The sequence below is a fragment of the Rhinolophus sinicus genome, linkage group LG05, assembly GCF_036562045.2.
Source record: "Rhinolophus sinicus isolate RSC01 linkage group LG05, ASM3656204v1, whole genome shotgun sequence".
NCBI lineage: Eukaryota > Metazoa > Chordata > Mammalia > Chiroptera > Rhinolophidae > Rhinolophus > Rhinolophus sinicus.
Genome location: NC_133755.1, coordinates 18110473 through 18137204, shown reverse-complemented (window position 1 = coordinate 18137204; position 26732 = coordinate 18110473). Strand labels below are relative to the sequence as shown.

Sequence of the window (26732 nt, the reverse complement as noted above, 5' to 3'; positions counted from 1 at the left end):
TATATGTTTTGCAAATATTTTCTCCCAGTCTGTGGTTTGTCCTTTGATATTATTTTGAAGAGCAAAAGTTTTTAATTATGATTAAAGTCCAATTTATAGTTTTTCTGTTTCATGCTTTCAGTGTCCTAAACACAAAGTTACAAAGATTTTCTCCTATATTTTTGTTGTATTAACGCTTACATTTAGGTCTATGGCCCATTTGGACTTAATTTTTATGTATCTTGTGAGGTCAAGTTTCATGTTTTTGCATATGGATATCCTTTTGTCCCAGCACCATTTGTTGAAAAGGCTATCCTTTCCTCCGCTGAATTGCCTTGTTAAAAATAAATATATTTCCGGGTTCTCTTTTCTGTTCACATGATCCACACGTCTAACTCATATCAGTATCTGTCTGATTACTGTAACTTTTAGTAAGTCTTGAAATAAGATAGTTTTTACATTGACCAATTTTGTTCTTTTTCAAAATTGTTTTGTCTATTCTAGGTCTTTTGTATTTCCATGTACATTTTAGAATTAATTTTCCAATTTCTAAAAATTGTGGGCTGAAATTTTTATAGGAGTTGCATTTAATCTACAGATCACTTTAGGGAGATTGACATCTTAATGAGTTTTCTAATTCATAGACATGGTTTATCTTAATATCTAAATTCTCTTTAATCTCTGACTTACTTGCCATAATAAGAATGTATAATAAATCTTGTACATAGTCATGAGATATGAAATATAAATACTTCATATTTTATGCTATTATAAATGGTATTGCTTTGATAATTTTAATTTATTATTGTTCATTGTTATTATATATAGAAATACAACTGATTTTTTTATATACTGACGTTGTATCTTATTTTCTTGCTAAACCCACTATTCCTGGTAGTTTTTTTGCTGGATTTCTTAGGATTTTTCTACTTCTTCCTTTCAAATCTGTATGCCTTTTCTTTCTTTTTCTTAACTTATTGCACTGGCTACGCAGTCCAATATGATGTTGAATAGAAGTAGCAAAAACAAATCCTTGACTTGTTCCAAAGATTCGGGGAAAAGCATTCAGTTTTTCCCACTAAGTTTGACGTTAACTGTAGACTTCTCATCAATGCTCTTTAACAGCTGTATACTTGTCCATAATACGAATGTACAAAAGTTCAGTCATCTAGTTTCCTGTTGGACAGATAATCACATTATTTCCAGTGTTTTACCTTTGAAAACAAAGCAGCAATAAGTAATTTTGTACATATATCCCAGTATTATAGAACTTTTGTACATTTTTCAGAAGCAGGATTGCTGAGTCAAAATACATACCCATTTTTTATTTTAACCAATATTGTTACTCTTCCACATTCCTACCAACAATGTATGGGAGTACCTTTGGCCTCTCCACCTCCATCTTTGCTGCTCTTGCTAACAATCTTACTCTTTTATCAATCTAATGGGCAAAATAATGTTTTAATTTGCATTTTGACTGCTAATAATTATCTTTTCATGTGTCTATTGTTTATTGACCATTTACATTTCCTCTTTTGAAACTGCAGACCAATATCTTTTGTCCATTTCTATCCTGGATTTGTCTTTTTTCCCAGCAATTTGAAGGTATTCTTTGAATACTGGGAATATGTCACGTGTCTGACAAGAATTTTTACCAAATCTGTGCTTTTTTTAATTTGGTTTTTAGTGTCTTTGGAAATATAACTTAAAAAAAAAATTTTTTAATTAAAATCTTTTTTTTTCATTACGGATTTTGAATTTATTGACATACTTGTGGTTTTATTGCTTGGGATTATACAAATATTCATCTAAATTTTCCTATTATGTTACTGTTATAATTTTTACATTCATGCTTTTAATCTACATGGAATTTAATTTTGTGTATAAGGAGGAATCAAGACTTGGAATCTTAGAGTTTGTCCTAATTCTTCGTATCTTGTGGCATTTTCCATGTTTTCATAATATACTTTCCATGCAGCTCAGAATTTCTCTGGTTTCAGGCCTTTCTCTTATCACATTGCTATGCTGTAAACACAGGGAGGCAAGGAACCGTGTCCATCTCTTTCTCTATTGGTTTTCTTCAAGAAAGACTTGACGAACAACTGCAAAGCACCTAGCATAGTCCCTGACACATTTCAGGCACTCAGAAAACATTTCTGGGAGGAAGGGAAGTGTTGAACTCACACCTCATTACTGTGACTCCTGGCAAGTTAATACTGATTGATTTATCTGTGTAAACAAGGGAAAATGTCATTCTCCTTAAAGCCATTCACTGTCTCATGAGCTCACTCTGTTCTTTCTTCCTCCTGGGTCTTTGTTCTTTGAGGCCTTCCTTCTCTCTATAAATCTGTGAATCATTCCACGAGGACTCCTTTCTTTAGGGAGGCTTTCTTCAAACCCTTTCTTAAAATCCAACAGCATTTATAAATACTGCCACACTATTTAGCATTTAATCCACAATGGATTTTACTCCTTTTCTAGCACCCATCACTGCGCTAGGCACACAGCTCATTCAACACTTCGACCGCAACTGAAATGCTCTATCATGCCAAGGCATTTATAAAGACTGAAGCACAGCCTCAAGATTTGTTATGAAAGCTCTTGGGTCCAAAAAGGCCAGCGAACTGGGAAAAACTGGAAAATGACCCTGAAAACTGTTAACTATCAGAATGATTTTTCAAGTGAAATTGTGTTATCACATTTATTTAAAATACATTTGTTAGATGAACATATGACTAAGTATTGCCCTGCCTGAAGGCAGAGGTGAACAGTCTTTCTTTGGTATTTTCTGTTTTCATGGGTCCCTATATAGTCTTCACCAACTCAGTCCTTTAAAGCTTCAGGGAAAATGGAAAGAAACCTTATATGACCCTATATTTAGTTAGAAAATAAAACCTGAATGGCCCTCACCATTTTTTGCATGAATTTTTAATGGAGAATGGCAAATTCTAGGGCTAGCGCAGAGAATATACAAGACGAGCCTGGAGCATCTTATAGTATCAGAAAATAAGAAAGCATTCAAAAAACAAAATAATCAGGGTATAGCAAAGGAATACAAGAGCTAACTGGAAGAACTCCCAATGGCCAAAGCTGGAACAATTTGAACAACAAAATAAATAATGTAGTATTGGATTGTAGCCCAAAGAAAAAATATCCATGAGTTCATACTGATCTAAATAAGTAGTTGAATAAATAAATGAAGGAGAAGAGACAAATCTCCCACAGAGCATTCCGAATAATTGATGTAGACACACCATCCTCAGGGAGGTAGAGCATAACTCTCTACCTCATAAGTGTGGACCACACTTAGTGACTTGCTTCCAGAGAGTACAGTATGAAGAGGGACAAAAGTAACTTCCCAGTGGAGAAGCCTGGCAAAGACTGCCTTAGCCAAGTGAATGAAATTAACACCATCAGTGACAAGTCATGTTGATAATATGTACCCAACATGATAAGAATGACACTTCACCTCTATGGTTCCTCCCCAAAACCATAATTACAGTGTAAACATGAGAAAAACTAACAAATCCCAACGGAGGTACATTCGACAAAACACTTGACCAGTCCTCAAAACTATCAGGGCCATCAAAAATAACGCCTGAGAAACAGTCGCAGCCTACAGCGGTCTAAGGAGACTCGACAACTAAGTGTAATATGGTATCCTGGATGAGATCTTAGAACAGAAAAATGACATTAGGCAAAACTAGTGAAGTCCAAATCAAGTATGGAGTTCAGTTAATAATATATCGCTATTATTTCATTAGTAGTGACACATGTAACCACAGTAATGTGTTTACAGAACTGGGTGTGGGGGACATGGAAACTCTCGTCATATCCTTGTTAACTTTTCCGTACATCTAAAACTGGTCTAAAATAAAAGCATACTTAAATATTTTAAAAATACAAGTTGGGGCAAAAGAGGACTACATGCTTATCTCCACAACTGTGCTTTTATTTACAGGGCGCTGGTGACAGTTTTGTGGGAGCTTTGGCCTTCTACCTGGCTTACTACCCAAATCTGTCCTTGGAAGAAATGCTCAAGAGATCCAATTTCATCGCAGCAGTCAGCGTCCAGACTGCAGGGACACAGTCATCGTACCCACACAAAAAAGACCTGCCACTTGATCTGTTTTGATTGCTGTTAACTCCAAAATAAATATGCCTGGAAATAAAATGTAGTTGGGGGTGGCCACTCTTAACAAACCGCATACTATAAAATGTCCTCTTCTCCTTTCTTTGCAAATATTATGTTCCTTTACTTCTTTAAAATGATTACTTCTTTACTTTTCATGCAAGAGCTAACCAGAATTAAGGACTCCATGACCAGGACCTGCACAAACATTACCGCTATTCAAGAACCAGCAAACTCAATTTCCAACAGATCATGAATACTACCGTATGTGACTTACATTCATCTTTTGTTATCGGTATATAGTATTACAATTTTAATAGTTTTTTCCTTTCTTAAAATGTGTATACATTTTTGGGGGCACCCTCTGTATCTATGCACGCCATACAGACAAGAGTCAGAACAGAGACTGTTAAACAAGAGAAGGGGACATATGCACTGAACCACTCAAGCAGTTTCTAAGGGGGGCAGCTGATACTCAGCTCTGGCTTTCGTGTTGTCAAAGCTTCTGGTTTTGCAAGAGAAGCCAGAAGTTTTGGATATTTATTGAAATGTTTCAATGTTTAAGTATCAGCAACTCATTTTTTAAAAACGTAAACACCACCTGTGGGCCACATTTCAGCCCATGTGCTGAATCGAAAAGTCATTTGTTCAGCCAGATTTTACGTTTAAAAAAAAAAAAAAAGGCAATCCATGCATGTCACAGATCCTTTACATTGGGCTTAGCTAGTAGGATCAGGGGAAAGATTTTTCTTGTAACCCAAGACCCTTATGTATAGTTTCAATCTGAAAATAGCCAAGATCTCACCTATTATTGCTTTGAACCAGAGCTTTAACAAAACATGCCAGAAAATAGTTGATGGACTACAATGCCACAAGCCTCTAAGACTCAACAACTGCCTACATCTAATACCATTTCCAGAGAGCTGCTCTTGCATTTCTCTGGAGACACTGATTGGGCCACAGGGAGGGAACACCTGTTACTGTGGAACAGTATTGGTTTCTTAATGCTGTGGTTATGGAGGGCACTCTCATTTTCCCACATAAATGCTTTAAATGGGTAGGATATGAACCAGCAGAGCTCCGATCCTTCTTACCTTCAGCCAGAAATCTGACAAGTAAGAAAACCAGGCAATTTTGAAAAGTTGTGGGAAACAATAGCTTGAGTAAGAAAGTGTATAGACCTGGGTAGGAAGGAGTCCTTATTCGAACGTTAGGGATTATCAGTGGAATTTCCAGCTGGTTAGCTGCATGATAACTCCCTGCCACAGAGCTCTAGCTGGAGTTTTATGGAAGTAACATCATTATAGTGCCACTTACTTAAAAAAAAAAAGGAGATAAAGGAGTCCAAAGCTGTCCTAGAAAATCCCAGATACTGCTTTCGTGACCTGAGTTTGAGAATATGGACCAAAGGCATTTTCCCTTATAAGCACAAATCAAAAACAGAAGTTCTCGTGGCTTCTTGTGTCACAAGGCGGGCTCCCTTCTCACTCCTGCTCACCTCTGCCATCTGTTATTACATGGGAGTTTTTTCAAGATCATTCTGGAGTGTGACTCTGCCTTTTCTATGAAGTACAAGGAGGACCAGCCTGGAAACTCTTGCACAAGTCTCATTATGGAAAATTTTCTTTCATTACATGAAACAATGGTTATTTTTTAGTTATGCAGTTGTGTTTTCCATTTCAAATAGTGGGGGAAAACCATCACTGGGGGACAATAGTTCAGGCTATTTTAATATTTTTTATTAAGGGCTATAAAAATATTCAGAAAGATAAATAAATGTGATGCAATGATGTATGTCCTAATATGAAGAACTTTCTTTCACTGCATTGTTTTCCTTCACAATGGCCTTCAAATCACAGGAGGCAGAGATTCCATGTCATTTCCTCTTCTTTTATTACATGCTGCAGAATTTCTGAATCGGTATCCCGCCCTCAGTCTTCTCATTTATAAATCAAATTCATTTTCAATCCATTGTTTAGAGGGAGCGTATTTTTTTCTGTTCCACAAAGAGGACTTTGGTTTTCACTGTAGGAGGAGAAAAGAAGATTATGGCAGAAAACTAGAAAGTATCATCACCATTTTCTAATAAAAATACGCATCGGACCGTGAGTCTTCCCCTTTCTCTTACGCTCCTTTGACACGAGGATGGAGCTGACTTGCAAACTCAGTTCCTCAATCCCAGAGGCCAAAGACTAGAGAAAATGGTAAGGAAAACAAGGGAAGGTCACCAGCCAATCCGTGGCATCCTTGGTCCCCACAAGGTCACATTTCAACCAATGGGGAAATATTCAAATTAAAAAAGAAAATTATGGGCAAAAAATGGGAAACATTCCATGTCTTCACCCAGTTACCATCCATTCTCATAGGAGGTAAGCAAGGACAGATTGGAGCTGGACTCCAGAGAAAGAGCAGTAAGAACTGAGCAGACCATGGAAGAAAAGGCAGCTTGCATGAAAGAATACATACACATTAAACCTGCGCTTTCCAGAGATGGTTTCACATACCCAAATATGATTTTCTAGTTTGGTAATAGAATTAATATAACTACAATCTCATTATTATAAATACGAGAGTTTAGTTCTCTGAAACAAAACAACTGCCGGATGAAAGATTTGAAAGTAGATGCTAGACAGTAAGGTTTTCCTAGTTCCCATAATGCCCTATAGTTCTCCATTAACTTCACACACACACCTCTCTCTCTCTCTTGCTCTTCCCCCTCTCCTCTCCCTACCCCCACCACACCACCCAATTCTTTGCCAAAAAAAAAAAAAAAAAAAAGATGCACCTAGGAAGATCCAGGAACTCAAATGACTATGACATAACAACTCACTTGTCCCTACCACACAAAGAGATTTTAGCTTAGTTTTTTCTTTTTCTTCTATAATCAATATGGATACTCTGTATATGAGATTCCCAAACTGTCTATAATTAATAATTAGCTAGGAAGCTAACTGAAATAAATTCCTACTGCTTACCTCCACTCCTACCCTAATTCTGTTAACAGTAGATCTAGAGAGGGACTAGAAGTCTACATTTTTTAAAACCCTCATGACTCTAATGGGTAGTTAGATTTAAGAACCATTAACCAGTCAACAGGATTTTATCTGTATTAATAAAATATATATATTACATAGGGCTATTCTTAATATGTCAAATCATCTAATATTACATATAAGTAGGAATGATGCTCCTTTGAAGTCCAAGGAGCACTACAAAGCATTATAAAATGGCAGTAAAGAACCAAAATAGTTCCCTATCAGATACTATTATTCATTGCAAGAAATATTTCCCCCATGTTTGCTACATAGAACTAAAAAGATGGATGACAAAAGGAACTTGTTTCACTGGTAACCAATCAGAAGATTATTTAAATGACCCTGAACAGGAGCAAATTAGTAAAGCAAGGCTTTATTTATGAAAAAGTTTTGATTTATTCACTGCATTTGTTCCCTTAATTCAAAGAACACTTAAGTCCACGAACTGTGCTCGGCAGTGTGGAGTTTACAAAAGTTGAAGAAGAGTCCTTGGGCATCTAGTGGAGAGGAATGGTGGTGAGAGGCAGGAATGAGAGTGGGCTTCATGGCTTTGAATGCTAGGCTGACCACAGGGGAGGGTCCCCATTAAGAAAAAAAATAGGAAGATTCGGCTCCATGTAATAAAAGAATAGGGGGCCTGGCATCAGAAAGGTTGGGTTCAAACTTTGGCTCCACCGTTTATCTGCTGAATCCCTGGGCAAATTTCTCAAAAAGCTCTACATTCAGTTTCTGTCCCTGAGAGGATAACTCCACCCCCATCACAGGGTTGTTGCCAGATATACAATGAATACTCACTACGTGCAAATTGAGTGGAAGTGACACTCCACTATCCACAATCACAACCGTAATGTAATTTGGTCAAAATAGTTGCTGCTTAACTCATACAGGAATGAATCTGTCAAGCTCTTTCCTTACATCTAACCTAAATCAATTCTGCTTTACCATCTATATTGTCTTGGTTGGTCATCCAAGGAATTAAAACTGACAAGCTTTCATTTTCTTTATGATAAACCTTCATATATTTAAAAAAGTTTAATAAGCTCATGCTTCAGTCTTTAATCCTTCCACCTCAGAAATTCGTATCTAGTTTTATACGAAGAAAACAAGTTTGGAAGGACAGAGGCTAGTTCTAGCCAGAGTCCCGTGTTTCCCTGAAAATAAGACGTAGCCGGACAAACAGCTCTAATGCACTTTTTGGAGCAAAAGTTAATATGACCCGGTAAGACCAGGTATAATATCATATCATATATAATATAATATAATATAATATAATATAATATAATATAATATAATATAATATAATAATATAAATATAATACTGGGTCTTATATTAATTTTTGCTCCAAAAGACGCATTAGAGCTGATTGTGTGGCTAGGTCTTATTTTCAGGGAAACACGGGATATACCATGAAAAGCTCAAATAACTGGGAATTTTTCTGTGTTTCCTTACCTGATTTCCTTCATAAAGCAAACTAACAAAACGTTACCCTTAAACTAACCATTTACTCATAGCAGTAAAATTTGCTGGGAGAACTGCCAAGCTGTTTGGTACCCTGAGCAATGGGCAGGCCCCAAGACAGACATCAGCACGCAAGCCTGCAGGGCACGCAGCAGGTGGGCAGGCAGCCAGTGTGCTGTCCCAGAACATTCTCTTCTTCAGAAAAAACAAAGTTGTACTGTCAAAGCTCAGACCACTCCTTATCAGAAAAGTTCTAATCGTCTATTTAAAATTTATGTATGAATCTCTTCTGCCACTTTCAATTTATGGTCAGAACTGTTTATGGTTGTATCCTTCCCCAATCTCAAAACTTAAAATCCATCTAACAAATACTAAGTTCCTAGGAACAGAGTCCCCTGGATATCCATGGGGATTGGTTCCAGGACACCACCACCCCCACCCCAGACAGCAAAATCCACAGACGCTCCAGTCCCTTCTATAAAATGCCGTAGTGTTTGCATATAACCTACGCACATCCTCCCGTATACTTTGAAATCATCTCTGGATTATTTATAATACTTAATACAATATAAATGCTATGCAAATAGTTGTTATACTGTATTGTTTAGGGAATGAAAAGGAAAAAACGTCCATACACGTTCAGTACCGACACCACCAAGAGGCCTAACTACATGGTACATGTCAGCCAACATATAACTTTTTTTTCAAATATTTTCAATCCACAGTTGGGTGAATCCATGGATGTGGAACCCAAGGGTACCGAGGGCCAACTGTTCCTCAGGTCTAAGTAAGGATGAAAATTTCAATACATTTTCATACTTAGAATATCATAGAGGTTATTTAATCATCATTTTTTAATATACAAGTTCCTTAAAAACTCTACAGAAACTAAAATGCTAGGAAAACAATAGGCATACCTCATTTTATTGCACTTCACTTTACTGCACTTTGCAGATAATTGGTGTTTTTTACCGATGGAAGACAAGACCCTCTACCAGCAAAAAGATTACAACTCCCTGAATACTCAGATGAGGGTTAGCATTTTTTAGCAATAAATTATTTTAAATTAGGGCATGTACCTTGTTTTTATTCGACACAATGCTATTGTACTCTTAATAGACTACAGTATAAACATAACTTTCACATGCACTGGGAAACCCCAAAATTCGCATGACTCACTTTATTGCCATATTCTCTTTATTGCAGTGGTCTTGAACCGAACCTGGAATGTCTCCGAGGTATGCCTGTACTTTATTATAAAGTTCACCACTGAGTTTTCACCAACTGACGCAAAGAAATCAGAGGGAGAAAAACACCATAGCAATCCAGCATCATATTGCCACGGTCTGATTGATTGTGTTCCCCTGACCCCAAATTTGTATTTGAAATCCTAAGCCCCCAAAGATGATGGTATTAGGAGGTGGGGCCTTTGGGAGGTGCTTTGGCCATGATGGTGGAGTCTTCATAAATGGGATTAACGCTCTTAAAAAAGAAACCCCCACTGAGCTTGCTTGCCCTTGCACCGTGAGGACACAGAAAGAAGGCACAGACCATGAACCAGAAATAGGGCCCTCAACTGAAAGCGACCGTGCTGGTTCCTTGATCTTGGACTTGCAAGGCCCCAGAACTCTGAGAAATAAATTTCTGTTGTTTATAAGCCACCCAGCCTGAGGTATTTTGTTATAGCAACCCAAACGGACTAAGACACATACCTTATCGTAACTTTTCACCATTAGTATTAGTAGTATCATCCTGAAATTCAGACTCCTAATCACCAGGTACAAACCTAGAATTCCCTTTTTATTACAGTAAAGAATGACCGGAAATCTTAACACCATAAAAGTAGCAGGAAATTTTATTTCTGTTAAAGAATGGAACTCACACAATTTTAAGCTGACAACTGTGTGTCTCAGAGCCTTTTTAAAATGCCTCCTCACACTGGTATAGCCCTTTTCTTTTGAAGGTGCTTTATTTTTATATTTCTTAGACATTGACAAATGCAGCATAAGGAACAGTGGTTGTAAGACCTTCTTAACAAACCCTGAAGGCATCTATCAACGTAGCTGGCAGCCAGGATTCACACTAATGCCCAGCCCGAGGTCCTGAAGCGTTAAGTAAGCTTTAGCCTCCTGTGGAATCTGTCAATAACATGTCCCTACACAGACTGGTTCAGAGCCCGAGGTTTGGATTCAGACAGTCCTGAGCTCAAATCTTTACTCTGTCACATATTTTAGCTGCGTGTCCTTGATTAAGATCCTTGGCATCAGATTCCTCATCTATAAAATGGGATACAGCTCGCCTGGAGAATACAGGTGCTTGTGTTAGGATGGATTCATAGCATCTGAAGACATGAAGACTTGTGTAGGTGAGCAAAGAAGACAGAATTTTCCATTGTGTCTGAGTATTCACAAGCACTAATTTGTTTCCTTTGTGTCAGGGATCACTGTCTTTTGTTGCCTATATTGTCCTTTTTAAGTTGTTGTTTCAGGTGGGAAGGTAAATTTGGTCCCTATTACCCCATCTTGGCCAGAAGTGAGAGTCTATGAGTTCTTGTTCTTAGTTAATGAGAAAGTTGATTATGAGGTTAAATGCCTATCTTTCATTACATGATGGATGGATTTCGGGAAAGAAGACTCTGGTACCAATTTCAATTCTGATCACCAACTGGGTGTCTCATAATTCATTTCAGTTCTGACACTATCTACCTGGAGACAGTAACTCAGGAACAGCCAGATGGAAGAGACGCAAGGGCAACGCATGGGAAAAGAGCCAGAGCTTCTAGGCCTTCTTCTCCCAGCATGCCACTCTCCCAGAATCTCCACATATTCACCAACCCAGAAGTTCCAGTACAGCCCTCATTAAGAAGCAATAACCAAGGGCTATTTGTAATTAGCAAAGCAAGGGCAGAAAAATGAAAAGAATGGCCCAAAGTTTTAAAATAAGTAATTTGTTTGTTAGTTTATTTTGCATAAATCTGCTCATGAAATCCAAACAGGATAGGTTTCCACCAATAGCAATCAGGTGCTGACTCTTGTTTGTAAGCAGCCAATCTGGTCTTGGGCACACCTGCCCTTCTGGACAAGCACTTTTATTACTGGGACCGTTTAAAGTTACCATTTATGATAGTATTTTAGCAGATGGTTCAAAATAGAAAATGAAATTTCCTACCTGCCTGCACTAATATAGAGACACCGTACTTCCTTAACTCAAATCTGGACCTAATTACTTGCCACTGTGGGACAGATGATCCCACAGAAGAATACTCCCTCCCCTTCTCAAGACACGCTTCTCTGGTTCCAGAACAAGATCGCCTATTCTCCTTACATGGCTTTTCTCACCTTCAGATCTTTGGTTAACGATCTCCTACTAGAGAGAATTTCCCTGATCTATCCTATCTGAAGGACAAAATAAAGTTGAGCTACACCCACTCCAACTTTATCCTGTATCTCAGCATCCAGCTTGCTTCTCTCATAGCACTTAGCATAACTTGTCCTTTTTTTCTCTCCCTTCCAAATCAGACTGTAAGTGCCAAGAGTACAGGTCCTGAGCCTGTCTTATGTCTTAGTCCATCCCAGCACCTGGCATAGTAAGTGGCACCGGAGTCAACATTCAATACACATGTGCTGTATGAATGATACACTGTCAAAAGGGCCACACAACTGCCACCAGATAGTCAGCATCAGTCTGGAAAGAGTAATAGGCCTTGAAAGCATCTGACTTTATGACAGAGTAACTTCTCTGAATCTTACCAACTGGATCATAATGCAGCAGAGTCAGTTTCTCTCGTAGTCGGCTTCTCTTAGTGTTGAAGGAGAAACCTGTCCCCGCTTGGCTCACCATTTTCACCAGAATAGTCCTAGGATTTAAGAGTAAGCTGTTACAAGCTGAAGAAATAGACTGACATCAGTTACAGGGGATGGCACAGTGTGAGAGCCCTGTGCAGTGTATTAGTTGTGGGACACCACTTGGCCCTAAGAAGATTCAGTTCTAAGACAGGTTACGTTCTCCATAAATAACAATTCCAGTGGCTGATTCCCAAGGTTTGTTCCATTGTACGCAGTGCCTTGGTAATGACCTAACCACAGCAACAAGAACAATTAAACTACGTTGTGAGAAGATTCTGACACCCACCTCTCAGAAGCAGCAGAAGGCAGGAGGGAGGAAAATACAAAAGTACTGTTACCCCTAACTGACCAGTCAGGAAACATGAAGACGGCTGTCTCAAAAGAGCTCTATGTTCCAGGGATGAGCAGTAAGAGTAATATCAGAGACAGCCATTGCAGTACATTGGGCTCCACAGAGACAGCGCAGGGACAAGTGTAGGCCGGACGGGTACGGAGCAGCTCTGTGCCCACTGAGGACAATAAACACGGGCAAAGGAGAAACTCAGAGGCAGAGAGGCAAACTGTCACCACACGCATTCTTTGTGTAAACCTGCCGGGAGGAGCACACGAAGAAGCACCCAGACGCTTCAGTTACTTCTCAGAGTTTTCTAAGTGCTCAGAGGGGGAAGACCATGTCTGCTAAGGAAAAAGGAAAATCTGAAGACGAGGCAAAGACAGACAAGGCCCGTTAGGAAAGAGAAATGAAAACTTATATCCTCCTAAAGGAGAAACAAAAAAGAAGTTCAAGGATCCAATGCACCCAACCAGGCTTTTTCTTGTTTTGTTTGAGTATCTCCCAAAAATCAAAGGCGAGCATCCCGTCCCATCCACTGGGGATGCTGCAAAGGAGCTGGGCGATACGTGCAGTAACACCGCTGCAGATGACAAGCGGCCTTAAGAGAAGAAGGCTGCTGAGCTGAAGGAAAAGGATATTGCTGCATATCGAGCTAAAGGAAAGCCTGCTGCGGCCACAAAGGGAGTTATCAAGGCTGAAAAGAGCAAGAAAAAGAAGAGGAAGAGGAGGAAAATGAAGAGGATGAGGAAGAGGAGGATGAAGAAGACGATGGAATAAGTTGGTTCCAGTGCAGTGTTTTTCTTGTCTGTAAAGCATTTAACCTGCCGTACACAACTCACTCCTTTTAAAGAAAAAAGGTGAAATGTAAGGTTGTGTAACATTTGTTCTTAAACTGTACAGTGTCTCTTTTTGTACAGTTAACACACCACCGAATGTGTTTCAGACAGCCCTGTCCTGGTGGCATTTCCAGTAGCCACTAACCTTGCCTGCTACCGTACGGGGGTTGTAAATTGGCATGGAAATTTAAAGCCAGTCCCGGTTGGTGCACAGTACAAATTAGTTATATATGGGGATGGTAGTTTTTCCATCTTCAGTTGTCTCTGATGCAGCTTATACAAAATCATTGCTCTGGTAACTAAATACAACTCTGCAACTGCAAAAAATATTGCAGCTGTTTTGTTGACATTCTGAATGTTTCTAAGTAAATATAATTTTTTTATTAGTATTTGTTGTCCTTTTCAGAGGTCTGAAATTTGTCTTCTTGAGGGGAAACTAGTCTTTTGCTTTTGCCCATTTTGGATCATGTGATTTATTACAGTGTTTATCTTTTCATATAGATAGCTGATAGAAAGCTTTTGTCTACACACCCTGCATACTCATGATGAGGGTAGTAAGAGTTGAATTGAGACAGTTTTCATCCATAACTGAAACTCTAAAATCTTGAGCAGTTGATATCAAATTTCACATTGCCCAGTTACATCTACAAGTAAAAAGTAACCAGTCTACTCACAGCATGAGATTATCAGAATCAAACATTTTGAAAGTCTGTCCTTGAAGGACTAATAAAGTATGTTCTAATCTTTACGTGAGGACTCTACATTTTTTAACTCCCATTACCATGCAATGGCAGCTATATTTGCACTTCCCACATTAAAGAAGACCTGAGAATGTATCCCCAAAAGCGTGAGCTTAAAATACAAGACTGCCGTATTAAACTTTTTGTTGACATTAGTCCTGGCAAGGCTCTGATTAAAAAAACAAAAGTGCTGGCTGTAAATGTCTTCTATTTATCTGAATATGGATGGCTTCAGAAATGAGACTCCTTTAAAGGTATTTTTAATTAATTGGGCCAACTTTTAAAATGGTACACAACATTAAAAATCCAGCATATTTTCCTATATTGTGGTTTGCCCCTTTGTACATTAAAGAGACATGAGGGAAGACGACACTTAAACATTGTATCTCAGTATGAATTGTCCAATTTATTTGAACTTGATTTTTCTTTACAAAACTCAAACTCTTTCATTAGGGTCATATATTTATCTGCTGAGCCGTTCAGGGGACAATGTGGCAATTTTGTGGTTTTTGAGATGATCATTCTCTTAAAGTGCCAGTATTTTACAATGGCATTCTTGTAATTTTACATGCTTTTATGATGGAATGCTGTTTTGTTATATAATTTTGATTTGGATTCTTTCCATTTGCATTTGTTTATGTAATTTCAGGAGGAATACTGAACACCTGAGTCCTGGATAAACTAATAAACTAATAATTTCAGAGGTTTTAAAAAAGAAAAGAGTAAACTCAGGGACAAAATTAAGGGATTGGAAGCTTTACATTGCTAACATGCAAAATCTTGTTCCTCTTCATATTTCCTTTAAGTTATAGTTTTCCGAAGCACAAAGTCATGTTTTGCCTCACTGGACCTTTTAATACCTTGTACTGTTTGGTATTTTTTTCATGTGTTTTGTGTCACTATGCGGACCATGCTATTTTATGTGTCATCTAATTCCAACAAGAATTGGAAGCACCTAAGATCTATTACACATCTTCGCATCCCTTTCGATGTTCAGCACAGTGCCTCATACATAAGAGGAATACAATATTTGTTGATTAAGAGAGACAATAATTAGTCATTCATTCAAAAAGCTTTAACAAAAATCTATTACATGCTTACTCTGTGGAAAGCACAATGGGACCTGCAAAACTCTATTAACACTGCATGTGCACCCTCAAGAAACTAACGGTACAGTATGGAAGGTGAGCTGTGTACAGAAGGTGTATAAGGCAAAATATGTAACAAATGTCATAAGAAATATACAAAGAAATGAGAGGCAGGGAGTAGCTCTAGAGAAATCGAAGACATGGGAGATTCATACAGAACCTAGAGGTGGAGGATTCTAACATAAATAACTAGATTGTGGGAAAAGCTATATGAATCAGTAAAAGATTTTGTTGGGGACTCCAGTATATATATTTTTCATTAACTTTAATCTAAAAAAAAAAACTAATTTTAAGGATTTGTGATATGTCTTACCAGCCTTTGGATGGTAAGCAAAGGCTGCTTTAGAATGTTCCTATTTTAAACACAAACAAATCTTACTTTATTTACTATCTATAAAATTTATTTTAAGATACCAATTGGGTATTTATAGTCTTTCTGGTACATCATAGATTCTTTAATCTTTGCTATTTTTTAAATGCTTATACCATGAATGCAAAGGATTAAAAAACTCATTAAAATAGGCTCTATGGTTTAATCAAATCACAGCTTGTTCTGCAAGATTCTTGTAGTGAGCTCCAGACAAATGGCCTTTGGTCCTCAATTTGAATAAAAAGAAATATAATGGTAATCCAAAGAGAACACGGGGACCCTGATGGTTTCTTTAGGAATAAGATAGCAAGAGCTCCTTTAAGTGAATTATTTGAATGCTCACTTAAGTAGGTCAGTTGGACAGGAGGAAAAATACTTTTTCAAAGAGTTCATAGGGCCAAAATGATTCATCAAGTAAGTAGCCCTCAAGCCAACTTTCAGAAAATCAAGGCCAAATCAAGGCTTAGTTTAATATACAGATGTACTGGCAGCGGCTGGACTAACGAATTAATTTAAACAAGTTAAAGAAAACTTTTACTTACTTTGACTTGCTCTTGGCAACTTTTTTGTAGCAAGGAAATATGGGAAGAGAAAAGAAAAAATCAATTTAGTATCTTTCTTAATGAAAGTTCATATAAATGTCATTAATAACCAAAAAACATTTACATCATGAAGTATGCCATGGTTGTCACTCAAGTAACTATGCCCTAGCTATTACTCTGTTTCCCGGAAAATAAGACCTAGCCGGACAGTCAGCTCCAATGAATCTTTTGGAGCAAAAATTAATATAAGACTTGGTCTTATATTATATAAGACTGGGTATTGTATTACATAAGACCCGGTATTATATTATACTCGGTATTATCTTATGTTACATTAATTACATATACTATACTATACTATACTATTATATTATATTATATTAGACCTGGTCTTATATTATAGTAAAATAGGACCAGATCTTATATTAATTTTTGCTTCAAAAGACGCATTAGAGCTGATTGTGCGGCTAGGTCTCATTTTCGGGGAAACACGTTGGAAATCTCCTTAGGATTTTATAGAAGGAAGATAAAAAGATCCAATCAGACCAACACAATTCTGGATGTAATGCTTTGCATAATCTCTTTTCAGTTGGACTGGTTACCTTTTAAATCTTTCTTGAGTAACAGCTGCTCCATTTGTTTCCCTTCTAAGGTGCAAATTACTCGCACTGGTGGTACAAGTCTCGTTTGACAAGTTAACCTATGCAAACCGCAACCATCACATCAGGTGGAGAAGGGAAACTAAATCTAACCGGGAAGTCAACTGGTGCAGGGAAGAGCACTGTCTTGGGCGTCAGAACACTCCTTTCACAGCCCAGCTGTGTGACCTAGGGTAAATCACTGCCCCTCTCGGAAGCCGTTTTCTTATCGTTAGAGTTGGAAACCAGTCGACTACAAGGTCTAAGGTTTTTCCTAGTTCGCACGCCCAGTGATTCTGACACGTCTCTACCAAGGGTGGGAAAAGCGCCCCACTCCTGCAGTCCAGACTCTGTGGTCCCTGCGAACCACAATCGGATGCCCGCCCCCACAACTAGCCCAGCAGACCCCAAGATCCACTCGCCCCAAAGTGAGGCGCGGGGCATGCCGGACGCTGTAGTCCTGAAGCCAGGCAGGGCCGCAGCAGCAACTTCCCGGCCGACGCGCACACCCAACCCCGCATGGTCCTGGGACCTGCCTGTTACGAACTCCCGCCCTCGCCGCAGGCCCTGCCGCCGCCGCCGCCGCCTCCATTCCCCACTTACAGGAGACCGCGGACAGCAACATTGCGACAGTACGCGCCACAATATCCGTAACGGGCCCAGAGTCCCTCAACAACAACTGCTTCCGGGGCACAGGCCAGTTCCGGAAGAGGACGTCCCGGAGTAGCCTGCAGCCACGCCCTCTCCGATGTAAACTTCGCTTCCCTCCCTCGCTTCTTACCTGTGTTCTTTACACGCCAGGTGTGTTGTTTTCGTGGTTAGGGAATGTTTGAATCCCCTTCCCTTTTGGAGGGAGGCTTTGTTAACATTCAGGCTTCGCGCCCCAGGCCCTGATTCCTGCATCTGATTCAGAGTTAGGTGCTTTCCATAGTTTCACTAAATAATCGCAACCACCTACCTTAAAGGCACAGGAATTCTGTTCCTGAGCCATTCCAGGCTATCAGGCTCCTGCATATTTCCTTAAAATATTCGTTCTTTTGCCTCCGCCCACCCAACTCCACCCGGTTAAGATCGACTCTAAGTCCTTTCAGAGTTAGGAAGCCCACCTGAATATCCCTATTTCTTAATTAAATGTTGGGTTTCTCGGAGAGCAGAACCTTGTGCGTCCTGGTAACTGCTCTCTAAGAACCTAGCGTAGTGCCGGGCAATAGGGACGCATAACTGACATTGGGCGTTCTCACATAACTTGCTTAATGTCACAAAACTGGTGACAGAGTCAGAATTTGAACCCAGATCTTGTCTGACTGCAAAAACTCATGCCCTTCCCACTAGACTTTGGGACCAACCACTTTGCCATCTTCAATTCTTTCTGTTTCTGAAAGGAACCAGGGCTCCTTCAACACCACAGACTTCATCCGAAAACTCTTTCCCAGCTAATAATCAGGACTTGTAGAATTTTTTATTAATCTGTGATTTTATCAATATATTATGTCTTACAGACATGTAAAATAAGGTTCATTGTAATGAATTATCCTCACTGAAAATAACAGAAAATTTAGCTCTCCAGTGTAATTCAACTCAATTTTTAAAATTAGGACTGTCCTTGCCCTTAGTATCGCCATTGTTTTTTTTCTCCTGTAATAATTTTTGATCCTCACCTCCCCCTAACCTGACTCCAACAACCGAGCATTCTGTAGGTACCCAAATCCTTCCTTACCTTGGGCAGTTCACCTGCTTGGCAAACAAGAACTTCAGGTGTTCAGGAGGGTAAGGTTTCTAATCTAGGAAATTCTGTTAGAGGCCTTACAAGAAAAGAACACAGGACTGGAAGCCTAGGAACATGAATTCTAGTCTTTGTTCTCCTTGGAAAGTCATTTCAACTCTTTAGACCTCAGTTTCGTGTTCAATGTGGGCATTGATCAGTGGTTCTCATCCCTGAGGGTACATCAGTCACCTGAGGTCTTTTGAAAGACCCATATGTCAGGGTTGAGGCCAAGAGTCCATACAATATCCACCCTGCCCCTCAACCCCAACTGTCGAGTAAAAAGCATTTTAAACATATCAAAAAGCTGAAAGGATAGTACAGTAAACAAACCATATACCTAAGTCAACTAATTTAACATTCTGTATCTATGTATATTGATGTATATTGAATTTAAATACATATAAGTATATATAGTCAGTGTTTTTTGCTAAACTGTGTGAAAATAAATTGTAGACATCACAACATTTCACCCCTATTTAGTATGTATCTCTCAAAAATAAGATCATTATAACTACAATATGTGCTATTTTCATTCCTTTAAAAAACTAATAATATTTTCCTAATATCTAAACCATATTCAAATTATCTTTTATAGCTGGATTCTTCAAAAGCAATATCCAGTGCAGGTTCATATATTACATTTAGTTGTGATAAATCTTTAATTTCTTTCAAATCTAAAACAAAAACTCTCTTTTTTTTTAATGACACTGAATTTTTAAAGAAACTGAGTTAGTTTCTTGTGGCGTGTCCCATGTTTTGGATTTGTCTGATTGTTTTATTATGGTGTCATTTTATTTGTTCTTCTCTTCCCTGTATTTTCTGTAAATTGGAAGACAAATCTAAAGGCTTGAGTAGATTCCACTTAAAACATTTTTGACAAGAGGACGTCATAGGTGATACTCTCAACTTCATACTGCAACATATCAGGAGGTCCAGAATGTGAGGTTGTCCCACTGCTAGTGCTAAGTTGGATGATCTCTAGACCTCTCCACTGTAAAAGTAGATTTTGTTTTCCCTTTGCAGTTTTCTGTGGGGTGATACTTTGGCATATGGAAATATCCTGTTCCCCAACAACCTTTCCTCATAGCTTTAGCATTCATTGATGTTTTGTGGGGGGGGTTTTGACTCAGTAATTATATTTGGTTTGCACAATGGCTATTTTCTAACATAATCCTTCTTCACTTATTAGCTAGTTTTCTTCTGTAAAAAAGAGCTTTCTATCATTAACTGAGGCTGAATTATTATTCCTCTTAAAAAGGCAGGATAAATGTTACTTTTTTTTCCTCTTTAATTACCCATATATAAGTAAGAAATTGGCATGAGCCATTTCCAATGGTGACAAAGGGGTTTTTCCCCTTTTTGTAATTTCATTTTTAGTATCACTGTAATGGATTTTTATTCATCGTTTTATAATCAACCATGGTCATTTTTTTTTTTCTGATGGTCAAATTTTCCCAAATCAGTGCTTTCTCCAAAGTACTCTGGTTCCTTTCTGTAAATGGTGATAGGTAGAAACAACAATCTGATGCACTGGACTAGATTTTAGTGGATTTCAAGCTTATTTTATACCATGGAACTGTCATTCAAATGAAATCTTTATCACAGATTTCAATAAAGCTTCATGTGTTGAGGGACGTTCTCAGAACCTTGGACTCCACAGGTCACAGAAGCTCTGCACTATACAATGGTCTTCCATCCCCACTGCTCTGGATTCTAGTTTGCGGTTTCGAACCCCACCCACAGGGCCCTGGAGCTTCCTGCCATACTCCCCACTATGTACTTCCTTCCCACACTGTTTGACCATGCAGAGGCCTGGTCCAGGCAGGAGACCACCCTGCAAGCACCTTATCAGCAACAGCAGGAATAGCCTGGAAGACCACTTGGGACCTGGACTGCCTCAGAGACAGCAAACAGCCTTTCAGAAATAATTCAGGACCAAGATCATAGTGTATCTGCCATGGACTGAATGCTGTGTCCCCCCAAAATTCATATGTTGAAATGTAATTCCCAAAGTGATGGTTTCGGAAGTGGGTCTGTAGGGGGGTGATTAGGTCAGGAGGGCAGAGCCCTCATGCATGGGATTGGTGCCCTTATAAAAATAAACCCCAAAGAGCTCCCTCACCCCTTCTACCATATGCAGATACTACAAGAAGTTGGCAGTCTGCCATCTGGAGGAAGGTCTTCACCAGAACCTTGGAACATGCTGGCACTCTGACTTCCAGCCTCTGGAGCTTTGAGAAATAAATTTCTGTTGTTTCTGAGCCGCCCCGTTTATGGTGTTCTGTTATAGCAGCCCAAACAGACTAAGACAGCATCTCTCCCTGAGTCTGTCATCAAACCTGTGCCCCCACTGCTCCTCCTCCCCACAGAACCACTCCGGTACAGCCCCAGCGATCTCCATGGTACCAAATCCCATGGTCAACTCTTGGGCCTCATTTTACCCAGCATCATCTACTGTCATTTTACACAGTTGCTCACTCTCTCCTCCTTGAAACTCTTTCTTCATGTGATGTCCAGGTGTCCACTATCTTTGTTTTCCTCGTACCTCACGAGCAATTCGTTCTCCATTTTCACCTCACAGACCTCTCAGTGGAGGTGTGTCCAGGGCTCAGGCCTTGGATCTCTTTTCTGTCCACACTCATTCTCTTGATGGTCACAACCTATGCTCCTGGTTTTAAAAAAATCTACAGACTGAAGACTTCCGAATTTATATCTCCAGTCCCAACCTTTCCTCTGAACGCCAGACTGGTGTATTTAACGGCCTACGTGATATCACATGTTCAAAATTCCCAAACTTCCTCTGTATCCCCCACCCTCCCGGCTTCCCCTATGTCAGTATATGTCAATTCCATTTTTCCAGTTGCTCAAATAAAAAGCCTGGGAGCCAATTTGACACCTCTTTCTCTCACATCCTAAATCTAAGCCATCAGTAAATCCTGTCACTCAAATGTCACCTAATCAATGAGGCCATCGGTGGTCACTCTATGTAAAAAAGCAACACACACACACACACACACACACACACACACACACACATACCCTATTCTCTTTACCCTGCGTTATATTTTCTATAGGACTTACCACCATTTCATATTATTTGTGTACTTGCTGATTGCCTGATTGTCCACCAGAATGTAAACTTCTTAAGGTCAGGAACTTTGTCTTACTCACTGCTGTATCCTGACGCCTAGAACAATGCCTGCCACAGCTATTAATTATTGGTTCAATGGATGAATGAATGACTCTGAGATGAGAGGTCTCATTCAAATGGCAAGTTATTAATAAATATTTACATTTCAATGGCAAACAATGATAAGCATGCGTGTATTGTCCATAGTTTCAGGGTTCAGAAGAATTCATAAACTTGCTTTTGAAAAGAGTTAGTATACGGAACTGTTGCTTGAAATTCTTGGAGTAAAAAGGAAGCAGTGGCTTCCTACTCTCATTACTTCAACCTGCATCCACCTGATATTTACACCGAGCACATTGTTGGCAGTTGGTAAGTGTTAATTAAAACGTTTATTAATACAGATGTAATTCGTGATTTGGGTTTTATTTGCCTGAATTTCCATAATGAGCCCTCTACGCCTTATTGAAGTATAGAATAATTAGAGTGTCCTGGCAGCCCAAGTGGAAAGGGTGTGCTCCTTGGGGGAGGGGCACCCATCCTCTTTGTGGGAGGGGGGCTACTGAAGGAAGGAACAGTTACAGCTGGTTAACCTGGTGTGGGGACTAGAGCCCCAGAAAGTAGTTTACAGGCTCTTGGCCTCACGTGCAGGAGTGCTGGCTCGGGTAGTAGATGGCCGTCAGCTGTGGCTGATTGGCCGTCAGCTGTAGCCAGTTAGCCAATTAGCCGATAATATAACTGCTTCGGCTACGGAGGAGAGTGGAGGAGAGTGAAAGAGAAGTTGTCGGTGGGTTGCAGACAAAACGGACAGCAGGTCGCACGTCCAGTGAACCCAGCCTCCAGTGAGACCGTAGTGGTATGACTCCCCTACCTATGGCTCCGTGGGTGTTCCTTTTTGGCCTCACCATATCCTGCGTTCTTGTATGGGGAGCGGGACCAGAGACCCTGCAGGCCTCCCCGCACGACAAATGGCGCAGCGAGCAGGGTCTCCCGCATGACACCTGGATTCTCGGCCCAGGAAAGAAGATGGAGGAAGAGACAACATTTATTGAATGCCGACTCTTGCGGGCTTCAGACACAGTCCTGTGTTGGTCCACACTGTAGCCCCGGGCCTTAGCCCTGGAATTCCAGCCCAAGGATCTGGAGGCTGCCCCCATCCTCCTCTGCTGTCCAGCCCACTGTCATACCTATGTCCCACCCGACTGTTCTTGTCCACAGTCGTGATCCTGGCTCCGTGACCTGTCCCAGGAATACGGGCAGTGGGGAAACACAGAATTTCCAGACTGTGCAGAAGGCTGGGCTCCCTGCAAAAAGCTGACACCTTCATAAGCTCAGGCACCTCCAGGGAGATAGGCCAGTTTCATAATTGAGTCCTCTGCCTCAACAGCTTAACATTACAGCAAAAACTTCCTGAGAGAGCAAGACTGAAAGCTAGCAAGACCAAAGGGCAACAACCAGGTTCAATCTGCAGGAGGTATCTTCAGGAAGGCATTCAATTGCCTTCCATAACCTGACCTCAGACTCTTAATTCAGCCCCATCTCCACTCCCCACCCACCCCACCCACATCTCCCCTCCACACACTCCTCTCCGAGCACCTACTATACTTCTTGCACTCCTGGGATCACCTCCCCGCCCCCTGGCATCTAAGTCCCTTGAGGGCCAGAGTTTCTGAATCTCTGTATATCATCCCCGCAGACAGGAGCTCCTAACACCAGGACGCGGTCCCACGCACTTTGACAAATACGAACTGAGCACCTTCTGTACTCTGGGAACCCTGCCTCCAGCCTTTCTGTGTCTCTTTAGTCCTACCTCCCCCCACCCCAAGTCACCATAGACAGGAAGAGTGGGAGGAACTGGGGAAAGAATAGAAATAAAGGCACAGAAGAGTCTTAAAAATGAACAGTGAGCATCCTCCTAGGGCTAGAGTGTGTGAAAAGTGAGGGAGATGAGCTAGAAGGGATGACTGGGGCGAGGTAGGAAAGGAACCAGGATGTTATAGCTGGGGGTTAGGCCTTGGTTCTGTGGGCAGTGGGGGAGTTAAGTGATGTGATCAGATCTCTAGTGGCAGCATCTGAAATCACACCATTTTCCTGGCTAATTGGAAGAGAGGCAGTGACTCTCCCATCCCACCAAACACAGCACTCCCAAGGTTCCCTTCATGTGGGAAGCAATAATAGGCACTTCCTCTGCTCTGCGTGCTAATGCCTATTTATTTAGTTAACACACGTATTTGGTGTTTCCTTAATAATTGGTAAGTTCCTCCCGCATATTCATTATCTTAGCCCAGTCACTGAGCCTTTTTTGAGGGGGAGAAAGAACAAGAAAGGTGTCATGGAAGCCTTTGAGAATCTGCTAAAAACTATGTCTTAGCTTCGCCAGGAAATACACATATGCCCATCCAGAAACAATTTCACCTGGACTTTCCAGTGTTCTCAACCTTGACTGCACATTGGAATCACCTGGGGAGCTTTATAAACCTCATGCCTGCCTCCCACCCCGAGTTTTTAATTGATCTGAGTGCAGTCTGGATGATGTTGTTTTGTTTGTTTGCTTGCTTGTTTGTCTTTAACTCCCTAGGAGATGCTAGTGTACTCTCAAGATTGAAAAGTATTGGGCTAGACGCTTGTGGACTCCAAGTTAAGGCCCCTAACTTAAACCATGAATTACAGGGATGTCCATTTAACTTGGCACAGTAAGCAGCATCTACCTGGGTAGAGACAGGAGAGGAGAAAGTGGCCAATCTGAAAGAATGAGGAAGTCTCGAAGCCGTAAGGAAAGAGAGGAGGTGCTCGCATACATTCCAGAAGACTGCAGAACACTTAGGGAATGAAGCTGCAACAGAAGACAAAGAGCAGGACGTTTAATTGCCTTCCTTGAAAGATGGATGGGAGTCCAGCAGACAACACCCTTCCCGCCCACATAGCTCACCTGCCCCAAGAAGAGCAGCAAACACTATCAAAAGGCTGACAGAATCAGGCTTTGGGGGAGATCGACCAATCAAACGTGTGGTTTGGCTGGTGTGTGATGTGGGTGGGGAGAGGATGGCATCTGAGGGTGCTGAAGAAAAGCAGCTGTGAGGGTGTGGAAGTTTGCAGGTAATGGGTTGAAACGCTCAGATAGGGGAGGGGAAGGTTTGGGTCATGGGCAAGGAGAGGCATTCCTGAGGTGGGTGGGAAGCTGGGCTGATGGCAGCAGCAGGAGAGGCAGCTGTAGTGGAAAAACTATGAGTGCACTGGAGGCCCGACCCCACCGTTTACTAACCAGGTGACCCTGGACGAGAACCTGGCCTCAGCTTACCTGGGACCTGTGTGATAATAACTTGGGAGGAGCACACAATCTCAGATAATTATCATCAGATCATCTCTAAGGCTTTTTCCATCGAGCAGTCCCGTGAACCTAGGAAAGTGCCCTTCGAGAATGCTCTTTGAGGTTTTCAGATCTGGTATCCATCAGAATCACCTGGGGTGCTCTCCACCAGCTAATGTGACGCGGTGGGTGAGGGAGGGGGGTCCTCGGGTGCTTTATAATTCTCACCTGCTGCTCCTGATGTTTCCTGTGCTTTGGGAATCACTGTTTCCCAACTCCTGGGGATCTTGTCAAAGGGAAGGATCTGAGCAGACAGCTCTGGGGTGAGGCCTAGGATTCTGCTTTCCTAACCAACTCGAAGATGGTGAGGATGTCGCTGGCGGTTCATCCTTGCCACCCCAGTGGCAGCAAACTTAGCCTCAGCAGCAGGAGCAGTTATCATCTGGTAGCTTGTTGAGAACCCAGAATCGTAGGCCCCACCCCAGATCCACTGAATCAGAATTGCAGCTTAGCGAGATTCCCAGGTGATTTGTATGCACATTAAGGGTTGAGAAACACTGTCCTAGAAGAAAACCAGGGAAAACCCTGGACATTACTGATCAGGGAACCAAAGTTGATACTTGCGAATGGGAGGATAAGACTCAGTTCCTTAAAATGAAGAAGTTAGAGAAGGGTAGGGATTGCCATCTGTTCTAGTTACTGTCACATTTGGGGGCCTGGCACATAGTAAATATTTGTCAAGTGAATGGACAAGGTAAGAGTCCAGTTCCTGGAGCCAGGCCATGAGGCCAGAGTACGGCCAGTAACCACCATTGCTTGATGCTAAGTACTAGGACCAAGGTCTTTCTAGCCCTCTGCCCAGGACGGGGTTTGTCCTGAGGCTGGTACAGAGCAGGACGCATGACCCCGGGAGGCAGGAGCATGTTAAGTTGTCTCTCTCATCTGTGACGATTAAAAGGCTACATGGAAATGCAGCCAAGAAAATACAGTGGCCTTCTCAGGTAGGTCTGCTGTAAGAACCAGGAAACAAACCAGTCAGTAGGGAGGTAGGTGGCCAGAGAAGACCCAGGTCCAGAAATGTCTTGTCTGTAGGAGTGATCCCATGAAGCCGCCTCAGACATGTTTTTAATGGGTAGAACTGAATACACTCAGCACCCATTCTAGTACTCCCCTCTTTCCTCCTGAGGCAACCAGTATGACACTTGTGGATTAAGTCCAAATCCCATGTGAAATAAGCAGTTGGGGAACGAGCAGCGTTTGTTATGAACTAGCCTTAGAGGAATGGATCACTAACTCATAACTGAAGTGATGACTGTTCCTAGTCTTCAGGGGTGCCAGTTTATTTTTCCTGTGTGTAGCATTATCCAGACTTTCTGGAGAACCCTGACAGTAGAAGTTAGGATTTCAGCCAAAATAAATCCATTCTCATCCTGCACTAGGAAAAATTCAGGCTGGAGATTTCTGACCGATTCTTC

General features: G+C 40.8%; 2 protein-coding genes and 1 pseudogene across 5 annotated transcripts in view; 2 read left to right on the top strand and 1 right to left on the bottom strand.

Moving 5' to 3' along the window:
* Positions 1-4187, top strand: part of RBKS (ribokinase) — an 81447-nt gene extending 77260 nt beyond the window's left edge. For 2 of the 4 annotated variants that reach the window (XR_012496287.1, XR_012496288.1), the window contains one exon: positions 3941-4153. Coding sequence is in view for 2 of the 4 variants with exons in the window: in XM_019735338.2 (XP_019590897.1) it covers positions 3941-4114 (174 nt within the window). In the remaining 2 variants the exon portion in view is untranslated. Of the gene's footprint in view, positions 1-3940 lie in introns of all 4 variants that reach the window. The other 2 variants (XM_019735338.2, XM_019735342.2) reach the window with 1 other exon arrangement.
* A 1641-nt stretch (positions 4188-5828) lies between these two features.
* On the bottom strand, positions 5829-17779 carry MRPL33 (mitochondrial ribosomal protein L33). Its single transcript, XM_019735343.2, has 4 exons — positions 17662-17779; positions 16421-16439; positions 12355-12461; positions 5829-6136 (listed from the first exon to the last, which is right to left on the bottom strand). Exons 1-4 carry the CDS (start codon positions 17681-17683, stop codon positions 6087-6089), a joined length of 198 nt encoding a protein of 65 aa, XP_019590902.1. The 5' UTR covers positions 17684-17779; the 3' UTR covers positions 5829-6086.
* On the top strand, positions 12812-13632 carry LOC141571749 (high mobility group protein B1 pseudogene; annotated as a pseudogene).
* Positions 17780-26732: the final 8953 nt, after the last annotated feature.

Coding starts and splice junctions, on each gene's coding strand:
- MRPL33 (XM_019735343.2), bottom strand. CDS start 17,683: ATGTTGCTGTCCGCGGTCTCCT. Junction 6,137..12,354: donor GCTGCATTATGATCCAGTTG/GTAAGATTCAGA, acceptor CTCCTCCTACAG/TGAAAACCAAAGTCCTCTTT.